Genomic DNA, 17,349 nt, shown 5'->3' on the forward strand with positions numbered 1-17,349 from the left:
ACTTCAAAAAGATGTCAAAAGCTACAATTCTGTACCTTAGTACAACTGGAGGTCCAGCTGTGGTCTCTCCTTAGTACCTCAGGAAGATGGAAAGTTGTCTGTGCACTCTGATACAATGTCTTATAATGCCAGGACAGTTTCTGCCCCAAAATTTTAAGAATGAGAGCCTCCTTCATTGTAAGCTAGGGCTTCAAAATCAGATCCTGTTGTGGTCATTTTACTGGTGCTAAACAAATTCTTAACAGAAAGTTAGACAAAACTTCAGAGGAAAATAAAAAATAATAATGATAATAAAAAAAAAACAGGTGGGGCTTCAAATATTGGGGTTTGGCAGTGTGCAATTAAAACTGTAACCAGCAGATTTTGAATCTTGGTGTCATCTCCTTGAAGAAAAGCTGCCTAGGTAACACATTTTCTACTCCAGCCCCCCTCATCCACTTCCTCCATTCAGGTGAAATGTGTTTCTCCCTTTCTGCTATTAAAAAAAAAAAAAAAAAAAATCATTTTTAAAATGTTGCTATGATTCCTTGTATTTCATGAATTATAACAGTGTAGTAAATTACTTATTCCAGAGTGCCACAGTTACAGGTCACACCCTACTGTTGCCAAAACCAGTACATCAGTCTACATTGAAGGCTTCATGCTGATTTTAGAAGTGCTGTGAGAGTGAAATCTTCATCCTGACAAAAAAAAAAAAAAAGTCAGTATTCTTTCTTTTCTGAAGCAAAATACAATTTATCTTCCTTTTTTGCTTTGCAGATCTCTTCATAGGATTTTGGTTTGGGAATTTTCTTTGTGCTCTTCTTCCAGACATTGGCAGTGCTTATTTTCATTTACTACTTCTGAAAGCGTCACAAGATTATAAAACCCCATGTGTCTCTATTTTTTTTTCTCTTCTATTCAGGCAGATATATTACCTTTATCATGGACCCATTTCAATATGTTTACGTCATCCGAAATAGCAAGCAACTTGAGTTCCATGAATTTGCTAATAAGATGGCTTCCAAGACTTTTGACTATCCAGCATTGTCGAAAGCAAAATTCCCCGATCTCAAGGAAAACCTGCACAGAATCTACCAGTATCTACAAGGCAAGCCTTTGGACATAATTTCTGACCACATGATGAAAAATCTCCAGGATATATTTGAATGGAAATGCTCGCAAGCAACAGATTGGGAAACAGAAAAAATGTACAAATTCTGCTGCTCTGTAATGTTTGAAGCCAGTTTTGTAACACTATATGGAAGAGTTCCTGCTGCAGATGGCCACAAAGTTATTAGTGAAATCAGAGACAAATTTATCAAGTTTGATGCCAGCTTTCCCTATTTAGCTGCAAACATACCAATTGAGTTGCTAGGAGCTACCAAGAAGGTTCGAAAGGAGCTTATACATCATTTTTTACTTCAGAACATGACAAAATGGCTGGGAGGGTCAAAAGTGGTCCAAGCCAGACAAGATATATTTGAGAAATATGAGCTGCTTGGAGATTATGACAAAGCAGGTAGGAAACTTATGAGTGATTGCTTGTCTAAAATAAAATAATTTACTATAGACCTTTGAAATAAAAAGGCAAAATGGCGACCTTGAAATTTTTTTATGTTCTTTCTAATTGGCTAATGATAAAATGTTTTACTCTGAAACAACCCTCTATGATAATTGATTTTTTTTTTTTTTGTGCTGAGGTGGTAAAACAAGATACTTAATGGTGATAATGAGAAAGATTATAACTGAGCTGCATTTACTCCCCTTATTCCCCCCACCCCCCCGACATTACATTTCAAACTATTCTCATTAAGCAGAAAATTAGACTTCAGAAGCCTATTGGTCCTCATTAGCATTCACTGATCCTTGGCTGGGTCTGTGTCCTAACATCTTTTAATTAGCACACTGCAAATCTAATCAGTGTAATAAACGCTATTAATCTTCCTTTTCACTTATTTTCTCCCAGCACATCATTTTGCCTTCCTGTGGGCCTCTGTGGGAAACACGATTCCAGCTACATTCTGGGCCATGTATTATCTGCTGCGGCACCCAGAAGCTCTTGCAGCGGTGCGTGACGAGATTGACCATTTGCTGCAGTCAACAGGTCAGAAGAGAGGGCCCACGTATAACATCCACCTCACCAGAGAACAATTGGACAACCTGGTCTACCTGGGTAATTTATTTTTATCTGTTAGAAAGGGAAGAGGGTCTCTCCCTGCAAACTCGGTTTATCACTCATTTCTGTTTACTGAGAAGGTGGAGGACACAGCTGCCTAATTGACATAATAACACCCATTTACATCAATTATAAATTATGTAGTTTATAGCTGTAGATACTCTCATTGCATGTAAACATTAAAGCCTAGGTAATTAACTATGCAAGGTATGCAAAAGGCTAAATCGAAGCTTTGCAATTATTTGAAAAAAGTTGATGCCTATTAAGTTGTTTGATTCTGAGCATCTGCCGAAGTGTTAATGCATTTCAAATACTTTGGTATGGTACTGCCAAGAAAGACCCTTTTCTGAAATTAAAGTAGGATAATGTATTTAAACTGCAAATGTAATTTTTTTCACAAGCGGTTTCTTTCTTTTTCTCTTTTTAACACAACAAAAAGACTTCTGAAGCAGGCTTCAGCATAGCTGTGCCTCCGAACTAAACATAAGAGCTTTACAGATGAGAAATGGCATTTCCAATATTGAAAGAAGTACCTTGATTCAAAACAGAGCGTTGTAAGGGAGATACAGGTCTTCCAGTTCAAGACCAGTGGTTCAGAGGAAGGCCACCATTAGAAGTTGTATTCTGGAGCTGGATGGGCCTTCAGGGCATCAGCTGATGGCTTCATTTCACTTGCCAGTGCACAAGCACAGCAAGTGCACAGGCACTTCAAGATTATTGCTGAAATTAGCCCAAGGGAGGAGAGAGGGAAACATTCATAGGTACATAGAGCAAGGAGGAACCTAGCCTTGAAGCATCTGAAAATCACTGTAGATAGTAGTATCAGGATAGACACCAGCTGTAAAAAAAGCATAAAGGATCGATATTACTTTCACTTTAGATATTGATTCAAATCCCCTGTTAAAGCTGAGCTCATGTCTCTGGGGTTTGATAGCTGGTGGCCTGACCTGATGGTCTGCTCTAAAAGGAAGCTGTGTCAGAGCAGAGTCACTGTTCCTGGGGTGCATCTAAGTGAGGGCTGCCATTCTCCAGGACCATCTTGTATGGCATGCTTCAAGAACCTGTGGTCCAATTTGAGTTGTCTCTCACAGCACAAATATAAAATTGAGTTTGATTCAGCTACTCTGTATTAAAGCATTAGTGTTAACCATATATACCGTGGGTCTAGTAAGTCGGTTTCATCTGGAGGCACAGCTGTTTTGGTGCAGATTTATCTCCAAGTGATGGAGCAGGCTTTTGATGTCAAGATAACATGACATTCTAAGCAATTTATATACTTTAAAGAACACAAGTAAATTGCTTCACATCAGAGTTAGCATCCACCAACAAATAATAGAAAAGGAAAGTTGCCAAGCATCAAGATCAGGAGAGAATTTATTTTCTATTTGGAGACAGAGATGGGAATGGCAAGGGAAAAATACAAGCACCCCAGAAGTGCAAGAATAAGGAAAATAAAGCATGTACCTCACTAAAACCAGCTGGTGCAAAATGGAGTGAACACTTTACAACATCAACTGTGTCATCCCCCCACGGCTCCTACAAATTGTCAAGCACCTTGGTAACATTTGATTTACATGTTGAGAGGAAAGTGCCACATCCTACTTTGTAGTAGTCTTGTAACACTTTTGTTAAATTTTATAATCGCGTTAAAAGTAATGTGGTATGAACAGAAGCTGGATTTCAATTCTTCTGGCACTTAAGTCATAAAGGGCTGGATACTGTCCCATAAAATAATAATATAGAAAGAAAAAAAATGTACTATAAGAGAATTAAATTCATGCTTCAGTGGAGAACGGAAAGAGATGTTTTCTTAGTAAATGTATAGGAAGGACAAAGGTCCAAATTTTCATGGCTTGTGCACCAAAAATTCCCTGTCTGCTCTGGCAGCTGTGTGGGGAAAGCACTCTGTGGGCCAGCCCTGCCTTTGCACTTACAGCTTTCTGACCACGGCATCTGAGACGGAGCTTTTCTTCCTTCCTCCTTCTCCCCCATACCAACACAGAGCACAGAAAGCCAGGAATTCCTGTCCCTGCTCCCGAGTAAGGCAGCCAGGTGGGATTCTTGTGTATTTATCACCTTGTCATCTCCTTCTCCTGTTTTAAATGCTCTGATTCCCCGTCCTCTTTTTGGCCTGCTGTAACAAGAGCCTTTTTTTGGATTCATCATGCTATGGAGAGCAAGCAGGAATTGCTAAAAAGCCTGTCTCAGAGGCAATGTTGTTGTTCTGGCCATATTCCTTGGGTCTAGGGAATGACATGTCCTGATTTACTTCTAAATTCAAAATACAGGTATGTGATTTAAAAAAAAAAAAAAGAGGCTTTCAACTCACAGCAAAATCAGCTCTTGTCACAAATTGTGGCCCTGATTATTTTTTCTTATGGCATTTCTGGGGCAGCACACTTTGTATTGTCTAGTTAAGACTTTTCCAGCAACCAAAACACGCATACTTGTGTGCGCTTACAGAGTAACATACATTATTAGTCATTATGAGTCACAATGGAGCTCTAATACGGTAAACGATACATGAGAATGGTCTGTCAGCTTTTATGGTTATACTGGAAATGCAAAGGGTAGTGCAGAAATACACTTGGTGCATGTGTAATGCTAGGCATATTTAGTCAGTTCGTTTGTTTAATATTAGTCCATTCATTTATCTGGTGAAGTATTCTTGCCCCAGGTCATTGCTGAATCCCAGATATTTCCTGCAAAAAGAGCACAGCTTGAAAATTTGTTTCGTCTATACGAAAGGGTTCTGAATCCAAAAACAGATAATGCAGAGTATGTAATCGTAACACAAGCGTTAAGTGTTAAAATTGCTGGTTGGATTGAGATACATGAATATATTTTCCTGGAATGGGCTGGGCAGTACCATGTAGTTCTTCCTAAGTTGCAAATGTACTTGTTTCCAATTGTCATTTCTGTTGGCACACCTCGGTGCATGTAAGTGACCCCTCCAAATATTTGCATACCGATAGCTATTTTCCTACAATACACTCTAATAATGATGGTACCCTATTACCTGCTATCTGCTAGTGCAAAATTAACAATCCATTATGCACAATAAGTTTTATAAAACATTTACAGATCGAGATCATGTTTAATTAAAATTAACTTGCTTATGAAAGCCAAATGCACTTATGATTCACAATGACCTTTTATTACCTGCAGTCCCTTGTTTTGGCTGGATGATTGACAGCTTGCTGTTTGGCTACCATGTTGTATTTCAGCTGACAAGACTTTTCATTTTAACTCAATTTGCCTGCCTATCACAAGCTGGTGGCAGGCCAGGCTCAAGTCACCCAGCTTTGCCTCAGCAGCTTGCTCTATTTCTCATTAGTACGCATTTATTCAGTGGAAATTGGAAGACAAATGCTTGAAGGCATGTGAACTAAGTATAGCAAATTAGGGTTTAAAGACTGAATATTTATAAGTATATTGAAACAGTTTTTTAAAAAAAAATCTAGAATGAATTGGAGGCTGAGTGCTAGCTTTAGTATAAGAGAAATGAAGAGAGAAGTGGGAGGATTCTAAGAATAACAATACTATGAGATATTTCTCTCTCTCTCTCTCTCTAGAAAATATGTAAAATCTCTCTGACAACACCTTATCAAACAACAGCCTGGCTTCTTTATGTGGCGCTTGTACAGCGAAGTTTAGCATCTCGTGTGTGTAAGAAGGGGGAAAAAATGAGGGTCATGTTCATTTGCTGCTTGGTTATCCCTTGGTATGCTTTAAATTGCCTTGTTTGTTCGGCACAAGCACAGAAACAGATGTTGCTCTACCGTGCTGGATAATTTACTGTACCTCATGGTGCAGAATGGAAGGCCTCCCAAGCTACCCAGCTGGTCTGTCAGCAGCAATGGCTGGTGTCTGCTGAACTATGACAACTGCAAGCAAAGGCTGCGGCGTTATTGTGCAGTTGTCATTCCTCCCAACGTATAGCTTGGGCATTTGGGGAAGGCTGACTGTCTATTTTTTTAATGTTAGCCTGCAAACCCGTATAAGCTCCATCCTCCTTTGTTGATCATAATGTGACTCATTACTTTTGTCATCTAATGATTATCGGCATGATCGCTCAGAGCTAGAGCCAAGCTTGCCATCCACACATAGCTGGTACTGGAAGGTAAAGCAGATTTGTCATTTACGATCTGACCGCTAAGCCACACTTTGTGCTCCATTATTGTGATTAACTTCTGCATAAGATACGCTGCCCAATTGTCAGCTGCGATCCGGCAGCGGGCACCGACTGCCGCGCTCCCCGGGAGGATGGCCCCCGATAGGATGTGACCGCGTCACTCGTCCAGCTAAACGCACACCCGCTACTGTGCAGCGGTGTTTTACTAATTATTTTTCCTTTCTTGCTCTCCCCAGCCCCCACCCGATTTGATTTCTTGGGTGAACGGTGCTGCATGTACATCGCCACCATTCCCAAGCCAGAGTTAGGGGCTTTGTTTTTTTGGAGGCTGGGGGCAGTCTGGGAGCAGAGGCTGGACCCTCCCTTTGTACCGCGCAAAGTTTTGTTGCCAGAGCGCTGCCAGTTGAAATCTATCGTGTCAGGTGCCTTGTGGCTATCCGCAGTAGAGGCCATATTCTGGAACCGGGGTTCTTCTCTGGCTTCGTCACCAACAAGCCGATTTGACTCTGCCTGATTATAGTAACGAAGGCAGTCCAAAAGAATATGCACAGACTCACTGTACGTCACATTGAATCACGGCACTGGCCACACAGAGCTGACCGCAGCCTCATTTCTTTAGACAAATGCATGCTTAAGGAAAAACCTCCTGCAAGAAAGCATCCAGGGCCACTTTATTTGCTATGCATGCTGCACCAGATTTAATTTTTTGTGAAAGAGCGGTTGTTATTATTTTTTTCAGATGCATCTACACTGGGTAGCTACTGTCTCTAATAAACCAACCTTTTGGGTGCAGCAGTTACAGTGCTTCGGTGAACACTTAGAGCAGGCTTATTTGGTATCACAAAACATACATACAGGCACAAATGGATTATTATATGAAAATGAAACCCAATTTTAGGCTGTTTTTCACACTGGCGATTAGAAAGAATCAGGCCACATGTAACAGCACCCATACACGCTGGTGGAAAAATAGTCAGTTTTGATTACAAAGTGAGAGATGCAGCCCTAGACAGGAGCTACATGCTGATATACATGCTATCAGAATGATTTATGCAAATTATGCATATTATTCCCAAAGGAATTCCTCCTCAAACTGCCAGGATAAATTGCCGGAAATTAGCCATAAAATCTGTCGTGCTAGGAGCAAAAGGTGAAGGCCACTGGGAAAGCAAGGACATTCAGCTTCTGGAGCCTTCCAGGACGTGATGGTGGAGAAAAAATCATGCTTCCCCTAGTACTGAAAGGACTACATTTTGTTTTCTCTTTGCAATTAAAAGTGTCTTTCTCTCTTAAATCTACCAGGCAAATAATGAATTGTTTTCATTCACTTGGACCATAATAGACATTATCGTTTGGCAATGTAGCTCATTGAAAACAAAATAAATTTAAAAATCCTCAGCCTGACTGCGGAATTAACAAGTGAAATGTTTTTTCTAACGTGTAGCCCTGACGCTACATCCACCAGCTTTTGAAAGGCAAGCCGAGTAGCTCCGTGGATGCTTTCACTGGTATTTACTTGCAACCTCCGAAATATATGTAAATGCATAAAGCATTCATGTTTTCTGATTGCGTTGTTTTCAACGTGATGCCTGAATAATGACTTTCCACCCAAAATCCAGGGCTGCCTCCAGCCGACACGATTTCCCAGAACTATCAGCGAGAATCACATCGCAGTGCTCAGAGCAGCGGCCCCCCGCCCTGCGGGACTGTTTAGTACCTCCTCGTGGTGTCTGGTTTATGTTTTGTTTTCTTTGTGGTTTGTTGTTTGTTTTTTTTTCTTTTTCCTTTTTTTTTTTTCCTTCAGCCTGCCCTACTAAACCTGTCGAGATGCAGCAGCTGCAGCCATGTATAACTTGCAGTCATCTCCCATATTTCTGACGCTTCCCCCCCTCTGTTTTTGTTTAATCGCAGAAAGCGCCTTAAACGAGAGTTTACGGATGTGCTCGTCTTCCATGAACATTCGCATCAGCCAGGAGGATTTTGTCCTCAAGCTTGAAGGGGATCAGGAAGTCAGTCTGAGGAAAGGAGACTGGATAGCCCTTTACCCTCAGATTTTGCACATGGACCCCGAGGTCTATGAAGATCCTAAGGTAAACACTCCGCTGGTGTTACTCTTCCTACTTCAGGCACATTGCAGCAGCCTGGCCTTTTGTGATAGGTTTTTTCTTTTTCTTTTTCTTTTTTTTTTTCCTGCTGTTCCTTCTTGTGGAACAAATCTTCCGACTTTCAGATGTATTTTCGAGGGCCCTATAGGTCAAAGGATTCATGGCCTGAAGAGAGAAATATGGTGATGAGACTGACTGCTACTGCTTTCAAAGGAATTGACAATTGCACATTGACTACCATAAACTTTAGGCTAAATGTGGGTTTTGTTTGGCAGTGGATCATTTGATACCCAAGGAGGGCTGAATAATAGAAGGTGGTTTAAATAGCAAATAATGTGGGCCATTTAGCTAAGTGCCCCCAAAGCATCATTGACTCTCTGAAGCCCTATAATAGCAGTCTTACTTGAGCCTTATGCTTTTTCACCTCTCTTCATAGGGATTCACCCCTTCTTGATCAATTAGTATAGTGTTGTGAACTTGAAACTGCAAAGCTGTTGCTCCACAATGAAGCTCCGAGGGTAATTGTGTCATCTCCTTGTATTTTTCTCTGACGCTCGAGTTAATGAATATCAAAGACTCGAAATTAATCCACCCTGCCTCAGCCTTAATACGGCTTCAGAAGTTCACCACCTGCATGCAAATTGAATAGTCCTAGTCTCCAGTAGGTTATTCCACCAGGTTGTTATCCAGGGTACCACATAGGAGGTGAAGCTGTATATCCGCTGAGGCCATTAAATGCCTCCTTATCCAGAGAGGTAGGAGTTACACCTGAACCATTCCTCATCCCCCTTTTCCTAGGCAAACATCTCTCTCCCTGTCATGCTCATTTCCAGCCTTGATATTTGAGCTAAAGATGCGTTTCAGACCGCAGTTCAGCTTTGGGAGACATAGGATGTCTTTAAATGTTTGTAGAAACCCCATGTTGGAGACAGTGCTCCTTGAAGCTCTTCCTTTTGGGAACTTGAGGATAAAGATGTGCATGTGGGGTTGCAGAAGAAAGGTGATATTCAGGTGCCTTGTTTGTGCAGGACAGCTTTTCGCTGTGCAGGAGCTCCACCAGAGGCAGTGAGAGGAGGTGTGGAGTGTGTTGGAGTTAGCAGAAGTAGGGTATAGTTACAGGTATGAACACAAAGGCCACGAAAATGGAAGTGACATCCAGTAGAGCCCAGCAGTCTGTACCCACCCAAAAATAAAGACAAAGGCTGCTGAGAAAATCAGTGTTTTAAAAAAATCATATACTGGCAAATAGTTAATTAATATTTTTATCCTTATAAGCCACAACCAGCAAATAAGCTTTTTTCTCATTTTATTCTTAACACTTTATTTTGGAGAACATTATTGATTTGTCAAAAGTCCATCTGTTTGTTTAGGTCCTAGACCAAAGCATCAGAGCGGTAGCTGAGCCCCTCCCTTATTCAATAATTGTCAGAATACATTACCATATTTCTATTGCTTGAATATATCTGCTTGGTATCAGCTCTGCTCAGCTTTCACAGTACAGCTTTAGTTCATATATTTCATCTTTTTGATAGTGAATGAGCAATCCACACTTTGCAGTACATTGATTTCAGCACATGGGCCCTCTCGAAAAGTGGGGAAATCACTGTTCTGTTTGGTTCTTAAAATATGCAGTGTGCTTTCAACAATAACTACTGAAGATCAGATAGAGATGGAGAATGAATTTTTTGAAAGGTGCAGTCTTGAGCTTGTCATGTATTTAGGGAAAACTTTCCTGGGAAAACAGGCAGCTTGACGAGATAATTTTGTAGCAATGCTTTTCTCCTGGATACATAAATTTAAGTTCAAGCTATCTTCTGCTTTGGCACCATATTGTATAAGTGTGAGCATATATTGTTGACCTCCTTCTTCACTTAGAGCCTAAATAAATGAGTCAATTTTTATGAAGTGGGTAAGTGAACCTCTGAATCATAACACAGCTAAGTTACAGAGCTCAGTAATTGAACTCTGCAAATCCCATAGAATGAAATATGAGGAAATCCTGCAGGAAACCCAACATGGATGGTGGTTTCCCAAACAAAGCTAAATACAAGATGTGACAGAGAGAGACTTACACCAGTCACAGGAGATTCCTCAGTTTTCGTAATACTCTGAACAGGCCATCCACACAAAACTTCATCTCCAGTTTCTTCACCCTTTCCTCACCATGATCCAGCCTCTCCCATCCAAGCCTCATGCATGGCTGAAAGCTCCTGCACTGTCAAAAATAAGTCTTCCCTTAAAAGCTAGCTTGCTGGCTCAAAAAATCTATCCGAACCTAGGGGATTCAACAACACAAGCATGAGTTTGCTGTCTCACATGTGTTTTCTGATTTTTCCAATTCCTTAGACAGCAATTATTTATTTATTTATTTATTTATTTATGGTAAAATGAACTACAGCTTTCAGATGGCTCTTGGCATTTGGTTTGTTCCAGTATGTATATATGTATGCAACACCATAGTTCCTCACATCTCCATACACAAGGAGTTCACCTTGTAGATATATTCCAATGAAGTGATTTGGTTTAGTGGTTTTTTGTTTTCTTTTCTTTTCTTTTGCTTTTTAAGCTGTCACAGTTCATATTTGGCAGTGCTTTTTTTGATCAACAGGTTTTACATTTCAGGAAGTGAATCTGTTTTAAGGAAGAGGAGGGTATTCTGGTCTTTCATTTGTTACTGTTCTTCAAAACACTTCCTTTTGGTTGGGGTATTCAATGAGACTGAAAATATTTCTCAGTGAAAAAAAAAAAAAAAGAAAAAAAAGAACATATAATGGCTTTTAACATTCTTGCCATGTAGAGAAACAGGTCTTCAGCACCCCAAGTTATATCCCCTCCAGTGCACATTCTCCTTCTCCCCTTTCTCATACCCCACGTCCCCTGCCACTGTTTTTCTCAACAACCAGACATACAGTGTGTGGTTTCCAGAGCCTTTAACCTAATGGTAGATCAGTATCAGTGCGTTTTATCATTATGTTGTTTTGTGGTGTGGTGTTGTTTTTTTTTTAATCAGTTGAGGTGGTTTCTGTCTGACTGACTTGTTCCCAGCCAGCTCCAAATGGCTGCTGCTATAGCAGATGTATGCAAAGCAGGACAAATGCTAATGAGTGACCATAAGCAAGAAGTGTCTGTCATTTTTATTCAAAGCATGCAGGAGGATTTTGTAAGTGGTTAATTTGCCGTTGACTGAGTGAGGATGCCAGATCTCCTTCATTCAAAAACATGAATTATCTCTAAGCAGTGATCCTGCTGCTGGGAAGTAGTCGGAAAGATGTTCAGTTTATGGAATGTAAGTTACAAGCCCAGCCTCAAGCCTTACCTGAAAGTACACTCGTTACAATGGCCAATCATTGGCAGTTGTCCTGCTTTGCACACAGGTTCTGGAGCAAACCATGTGAAGGTCAGATGTGGCAAATTAAGTAGCAACCATCTCCAGCTGAAGGGAAAATTGACTGCAAAGTATCAGGTCTGCTTTTCGAATAATCTGCACCACTGGGTGCAAAAGAAGGATGGATTTTGCTCTGATCTTGCAAGAACAAGATCAGTGCAATGCATTGATTTATTCATAGGCATTTGCACAATTCGGCAGATTATCCTCATTTGTGATGTATGTACCACACCAAGCACATATGATGCTTTACAAGAAAATTGTCCTTCCACTAAGGTTCATTGTCTCTGCTACAAAGCGGTCAAAATCTAATTATAATCAATACAGGCCAGACACTCAGTGGATGAGACATGGAAGTTGAAGGAACTTGATGTAACGCAGCTAAATAAGTGGATTTCATCAGTATTCTTTACAGGGGCGGTAACGTGAGCTAATGAAACTTGAGGCAACCAACTAAAAAGGAGAAGCTGTCTACTCCTTGTCTTCCTCTTGATCCTGGTTTCTAAGTTTAAGAAGTACCACTGACATGCAAACAAAGCACCTCATGTAACTGTTTCATTAGATATCTCACTCTCTTTCTGTTTTATTTTCAGGAGTATAAGTTTGATCGTTACATAGAGAATGGCAAGAAGAAAACCACGTTCTTCAAGGCAGGAAGAAAACTGAAGTATTTCCTAATGCCTTTTGGCTCTGGGATCAGCATGTGTCCAGGGAGGTTCCTTGCAATGAATGAGATGAAGATGTTTCTTTTCTTACTTTTGGCTCATTTCGATGTAGAACTAGTGGAAAGCAAAGCTGTCAGACTTGATAACAGTCGTATGGGCCTTGGTATCCTTCTGCCAGACGTTGATATTGACTTTCGTTACAAGCTAAGGTCCCTAAAAAAGTGAGCGGCTGCCTATATGTCTTCTACTAATCTCAGTGTTTGCTCTGTTTCCTCACTCAACTTTGTATTCTTGGGAATGTTTGCTTTTACCCTATCTGCTTTCACCTCCTCATTACTTTTTTTTCTGAGGAGCAAAGCCCTTAGGCTAGAGGTAAATGTCGGACATGGGAACAAGCAACCCTGCCCAAGTTGTGAGTAGTGAGGTGAGATGACAAGCATTTGGCTGGGTAAATAGTTCCTATGAGAAAGACCCCTATACTCTTGGACATAAGTCAAGTAGGTTTTAGAGGGAGGATGACATCAAGCTGAATCCAGGCCATTATTTGGGAAATGGGCTCAACAGACATACATTGGGAATTCCTCAGACTCTTCGGAAACCTGACAATCCAGATACACTGCAAGCATGCTGTTAGAACCAAAAGGCTGTGTCATGAGGTTCCATAGCTGTGTCATGAGGTTCCCCCTTGTTAGATGGGGAGGTCCCATGTACCCACCATCTGGAGGCATCACTACGTCTGCTTGTAGAACAGTAGCAACAAAAGGGGAAGTTAATTCTAGAAGGTGAAAGGTTGTTTAGAGATAATTGTTCTATTTGTTCTTTTTATTTACTCTGTTCTCTTTGTGATCCTGAGTGTCTTAGTCCTTACCTGGGAGATGTAATGAAAGCTATATGAGTTGGATGGGGGGTAGGGGGAAAGAATTCGCAAGAATGCCTTATAGGAAACACATCTCTGACTTGAGTGGTATGAACGTGAGTGGTATGAGTGGTACGAAGCAAGGGTGAACGCTCTGTTTTTGTGCAATACAAAGAAATTAAAGTCTATGATTTTTTCTGCAGATGATTAATGTCAGAGTAGAGGTTCTGTTGATTTTAGTAGGCCTTGGATCAAGCCTACATTATCTATTTTGCCTTTGAGCCAAAAGCAAACAAACAAACAAACAAAAACAGTATACTCTTCAGGTAGAAAATATATGAGCCTGTTTGAAATGATTCTATCATCTCAAAAATTATCTTCTGTTTGTCTTACTGTTTTACTAGTGGCATGTGTCTGTGTTTATTTTCACCATTTCTTGTGTTTATTAGTTGCTCCAGAAAGGCAAAATAGTGAGAGGACTTCAAGGAGAAGAATGGTATCTAGAACTACTTTTTAATAGTGTTTTAATGTGCCTGAGAAATGCACAGGTAGAGTAGTGCGACCCCTGTTTGGAAACAGAACTGCTTCTCTACAAGATGGAAAACAGGCTCATTGGGCCCAAAACTTGAGCAAGTGAAGACCTCAGACAGCCACAGAGGTTGGCTGCATATGAGCAGCCAACTGGGTGACATGATTCCTGGTGCGTGGTGCACAGGATCTAAGATTTGTAGACCCTGTCTCTCTTCCTAGCCACCACTTTGGAGATGGAGGAGGATTCTCATGGCTGTCTCAGTTTGACGAGATCGTAATTGTGATGGGAGAATAGCCATGTCTGTGGGCCTTGCTTTGTGTTCCCCAAAAAAATCTGAGTTTGCAATGTGCCAGCATAAGTTCTGCCCACACTGCCAGCTGACAAATAACGTTATACATGAAAAAGACTTCCCCTGATACGCTCAAGTGTCCCGTCATCATTCATAGAACTTAGAGTGGAAGAAAGATGAGTAATCACCGCAAGAGGTTATTTTGGGCAGCCAACCCTTAATCTGTTCTGTGCCAGGATTTGCATTTCTCTAAATAGCTAACCAACCACAGAGGTGTGACCCCTGTCTGGACATGAGTTCGAATTTGCCCTACAGATGATGAATGAACTGCTGTCTCATCTGGAATTGGAGTACCCAGCAGCATTATAGAAATTTCTCAGTGCTAAGCAACTCACTAAAAAGATCTTTTTTTTTTTTTTTTTTCCATTATTTCATTGTCTGCATTTCTGTGTTTTTGGGGTGTCCTGCTCTGGTGCTGTCAGAGGTATGATGCTGAAAAAAAAAGCACCTGACACTCTACTTTGTGCAAAAGACACATTGCTCTGAAAACTTCAGCTTGACTTGTCTCTTGTCTTTTCCCAGTGGAGCATCAGAGCCACTAGCTCATTTTGGGAATACTGAGCTGCAGTCTACTGTTCTCAATCTTCCATGTCTTCCAAAATCAGAAATTTTACTTGTCTCCTAAGCACTTGATAGCCTATGGATGGAAACTGCTACATACATACTAAGGTTTAGAATTATTTATTGTTATTTGTGTAGGAGACTGTTTAGTTACTCATGTAAAGCACATACCCTAAATAAGCATTAGGAGAAGGTCTTTCAAAAACTGGCACAGCCACATTCCAAATCCTCTGAGGAGAAAATTGTGTTTTTGTGAGATATATTGGATGAACATTTTCTCTTCACATATAATATCAATAGCATCTACAGTGTTAGAGTACACTTATATTAACTGGGCTTTGCGGTTGATTAAATGCCTTAACTTTGCTTCAACATTTCATCAACAGCAAAACCTGATTATTACTTTGTGCCACAGAATAAAATTTGATTTTATGGAGAGATTCCTGTACTCGAGTTACTGCTGTACTTACTTGGTAGGAGCTATTCTGTACTCAGCCATAGCTCACAATCCAGTTTGGACATTAGAGCCTGTTTTATTGAGAAAGGAAATGCTGATATCATTATACTGTTGACTATATTACATTATTGCTTAAGTGTAAGCTGTAAAATGTCTCATGCCACAGTTATGATAAATCTTTGGCATCCAACTTTGAAACAAACCTGAAGCAACTGCGAAAATAACAGTAGGTATTTGTTTTAAACATAAGATTTTTTTTTTTATAATTGTGTTCTATTTTTAGGATTTTGAATGAGAATATCACAGGCTGCTGCATAATTTAGTAGGACATAATAGCACTGTGCCAAAAGTACATGCAAATCATTAGTAATTTCAGATTAATTGCTGATCAGTTTGTACAGTATCAGTTATGAAATTAAAAGAAGATCTAGATTGTCTCCAAACTAGAAAATTAAATCTGTAGGCCTTACTTCCTTCTTCAAAAAAATAAAAAATAAAAAGGAGCCTTTCCCAGGAGCCAAAGGAAGGCTCCATGAAGGTGCTCAGAGGCTTTGCATGGGGGTTGGAGACCACACCTCGCACCACACAGGAGGCCTTCATTTTGCTGAGGTAAGGTCAGTTGCTCTTTTAGCTCAGGAACCAAAAGGATCAACTTTAAGACAAAGCAAAGCCTGCCCAGCTTGCCCTGGAACTGTGTCCCTGGTAGATCTATGCTCCTGGTAGGTGACTTCTGCATCTTTAAGGCCTGCATACATTTGTGTACTCCATCTGCAGTTGAGGTAAGCTTCACACCCTCTTCAAAGTCATGAGTGTTAGAGCAGGAAAGAGGAACGTTAGGCCTGGTTGGTCCTCTCCCAAATACTCTGCGACTAAGCAGGTAACTTAGTGAGAGTCAACAGCTGGTCTGACCAAGAACAACCTGGTCTCCACAGAGCAGGGAGTGAAAGCCCATGGGTGAGCCTGCAGCATGCCTCAAGGCTGCAGCTGGAGCCAAGCTGGCCGCAACATTCTGCCTGTGGTAGAGGGCCAACTTTGCACGTTTTCTTCATGACATGAGGAGCAAAATGGTTTTTGATCATGTCCTTTGCTGCAGACCCAGGAGCTCTTAGTGTTGGTCACTTGGGCACCATAGTGCTGTTGGCAAGTGTTTGGTGGAGTGGAGGGAGGTGGTGGGACCTTTTGTTGCCTTGTCCCTCCTTTCTACTGCAGAAGGGGGCTGCCCAACAGCCCCAGCAGCACCTGCTCGCCTTCCCCAGGTAACCCCACAGGCACAGGACCAGTCGGGAGGGCTACTGGGGGCCCTGGCTTCCCTCTGTTCATCCTGGAGTGAAATGGTGTGCCTACTGCTCAGTTTTAAAAGTCATAGAACTGGTCTGTACTGGCCTCTACTGTAAGCTGACACCTCCTATGGCTATACTGATACTATCTTCTGCTGTTAAGAAAAGATATATTTTTTTTTCTGATATAAAATAGGTTTTCTAAGTCAGCGTGGCCCTGTGTAGTGTGTGAGAAGAAAAGTGAATTTATCATGACCTAATGTGAATACTAAAATGTGATTATTTTTTTTTACTATTATCATTTTAATTTACAGTTTGTTCTCCATTTTCATGTTGCCACTGAATACTGCTGTAACCTGTCATAAACTTACTAAACTGCTATATTTCCCCAAAGGCCACACTGGTCCATGTGTACCTGTTCACAAATTTGACTTCCACATCTCTGTCAAAATGTCCTAATGTACTAATATGAAACCATTTAAGAGTTGTTCTTCAGTTTACGGTTTTAAGCCCGTTGCATGTGACTGGTTTTGGCATTGCTATTTTTATGAGTAATTGCTGGTCTGTGAATTTCACTTGTAGAATTATAAATGATCTTTTATTTCATCATTATTGAACTTTCTGACATTCAAAAGATTGTGAATTGCTCTTAATTGTGCAAACTGACATTTTGTATATAGATGAACAATGGTTAGGTTCTACTTTAATAGTTAATATCCATTATTAAGGCTCTCAGATCGAATAAGGTGAATATTGTGAATTTCTGAGCAAGAAAATTGAAACTTCATTATTTTAGTAATCTAACACCTTAAGTGAATTTTGTATTTCAAGGATACAATAAAAATGAATATATCTATTTTAGTATTGAA

The 17,349-nt window shown here is 40.5% G+C and overlaps 1 protein-coding gene across 1 annotated transcript in view; it reads left to right on the forward strand.

Annotated features, from left to right (window-relative positions):
• The window catches only part of CYP7B1 (cytochrome P450 family 7 subfamily B member 1), a 122,470-nt gene extending 105,121 nt beyond the window's left edge, over positions 1-17,349 (forward strand). The window contains exons 3-6 of the mRNA XM_027452287.3: positions 905-1,501; positions 1,949-2,155; positions 8,205-8,383; positions 12,377-17,349. Of these exons, the coding sequence (XP_027308088.1) occupies positions 905-1,501; positions 1,949-2,155; positions 8,205-8,383; positions 12,377-12,673 (1,280 nt within the window). The 3' untranslated portion in view covers positions 12,674-17,349. The remainder of the gene's footprint in view (positions 1-904; positions 1,502-1,948; positions 2,156-8,204; positions 8,384-12,376) is intronic.

Source organism: Anas platyrhynchos, chromosome 2, assembly GCF_047663525.1.
Source record: "Anas platyrhynchos isolate ZD024472 breed Pekin duck chromosome 2, IASCAAS_PekinDuck_T2T, whole genome shotgun sequence".
NCBI lineage: Eukaryota > Metazoa > Chordata > Aves > Anseriformes > Anatidae > Anas > Anas platyrhynchos.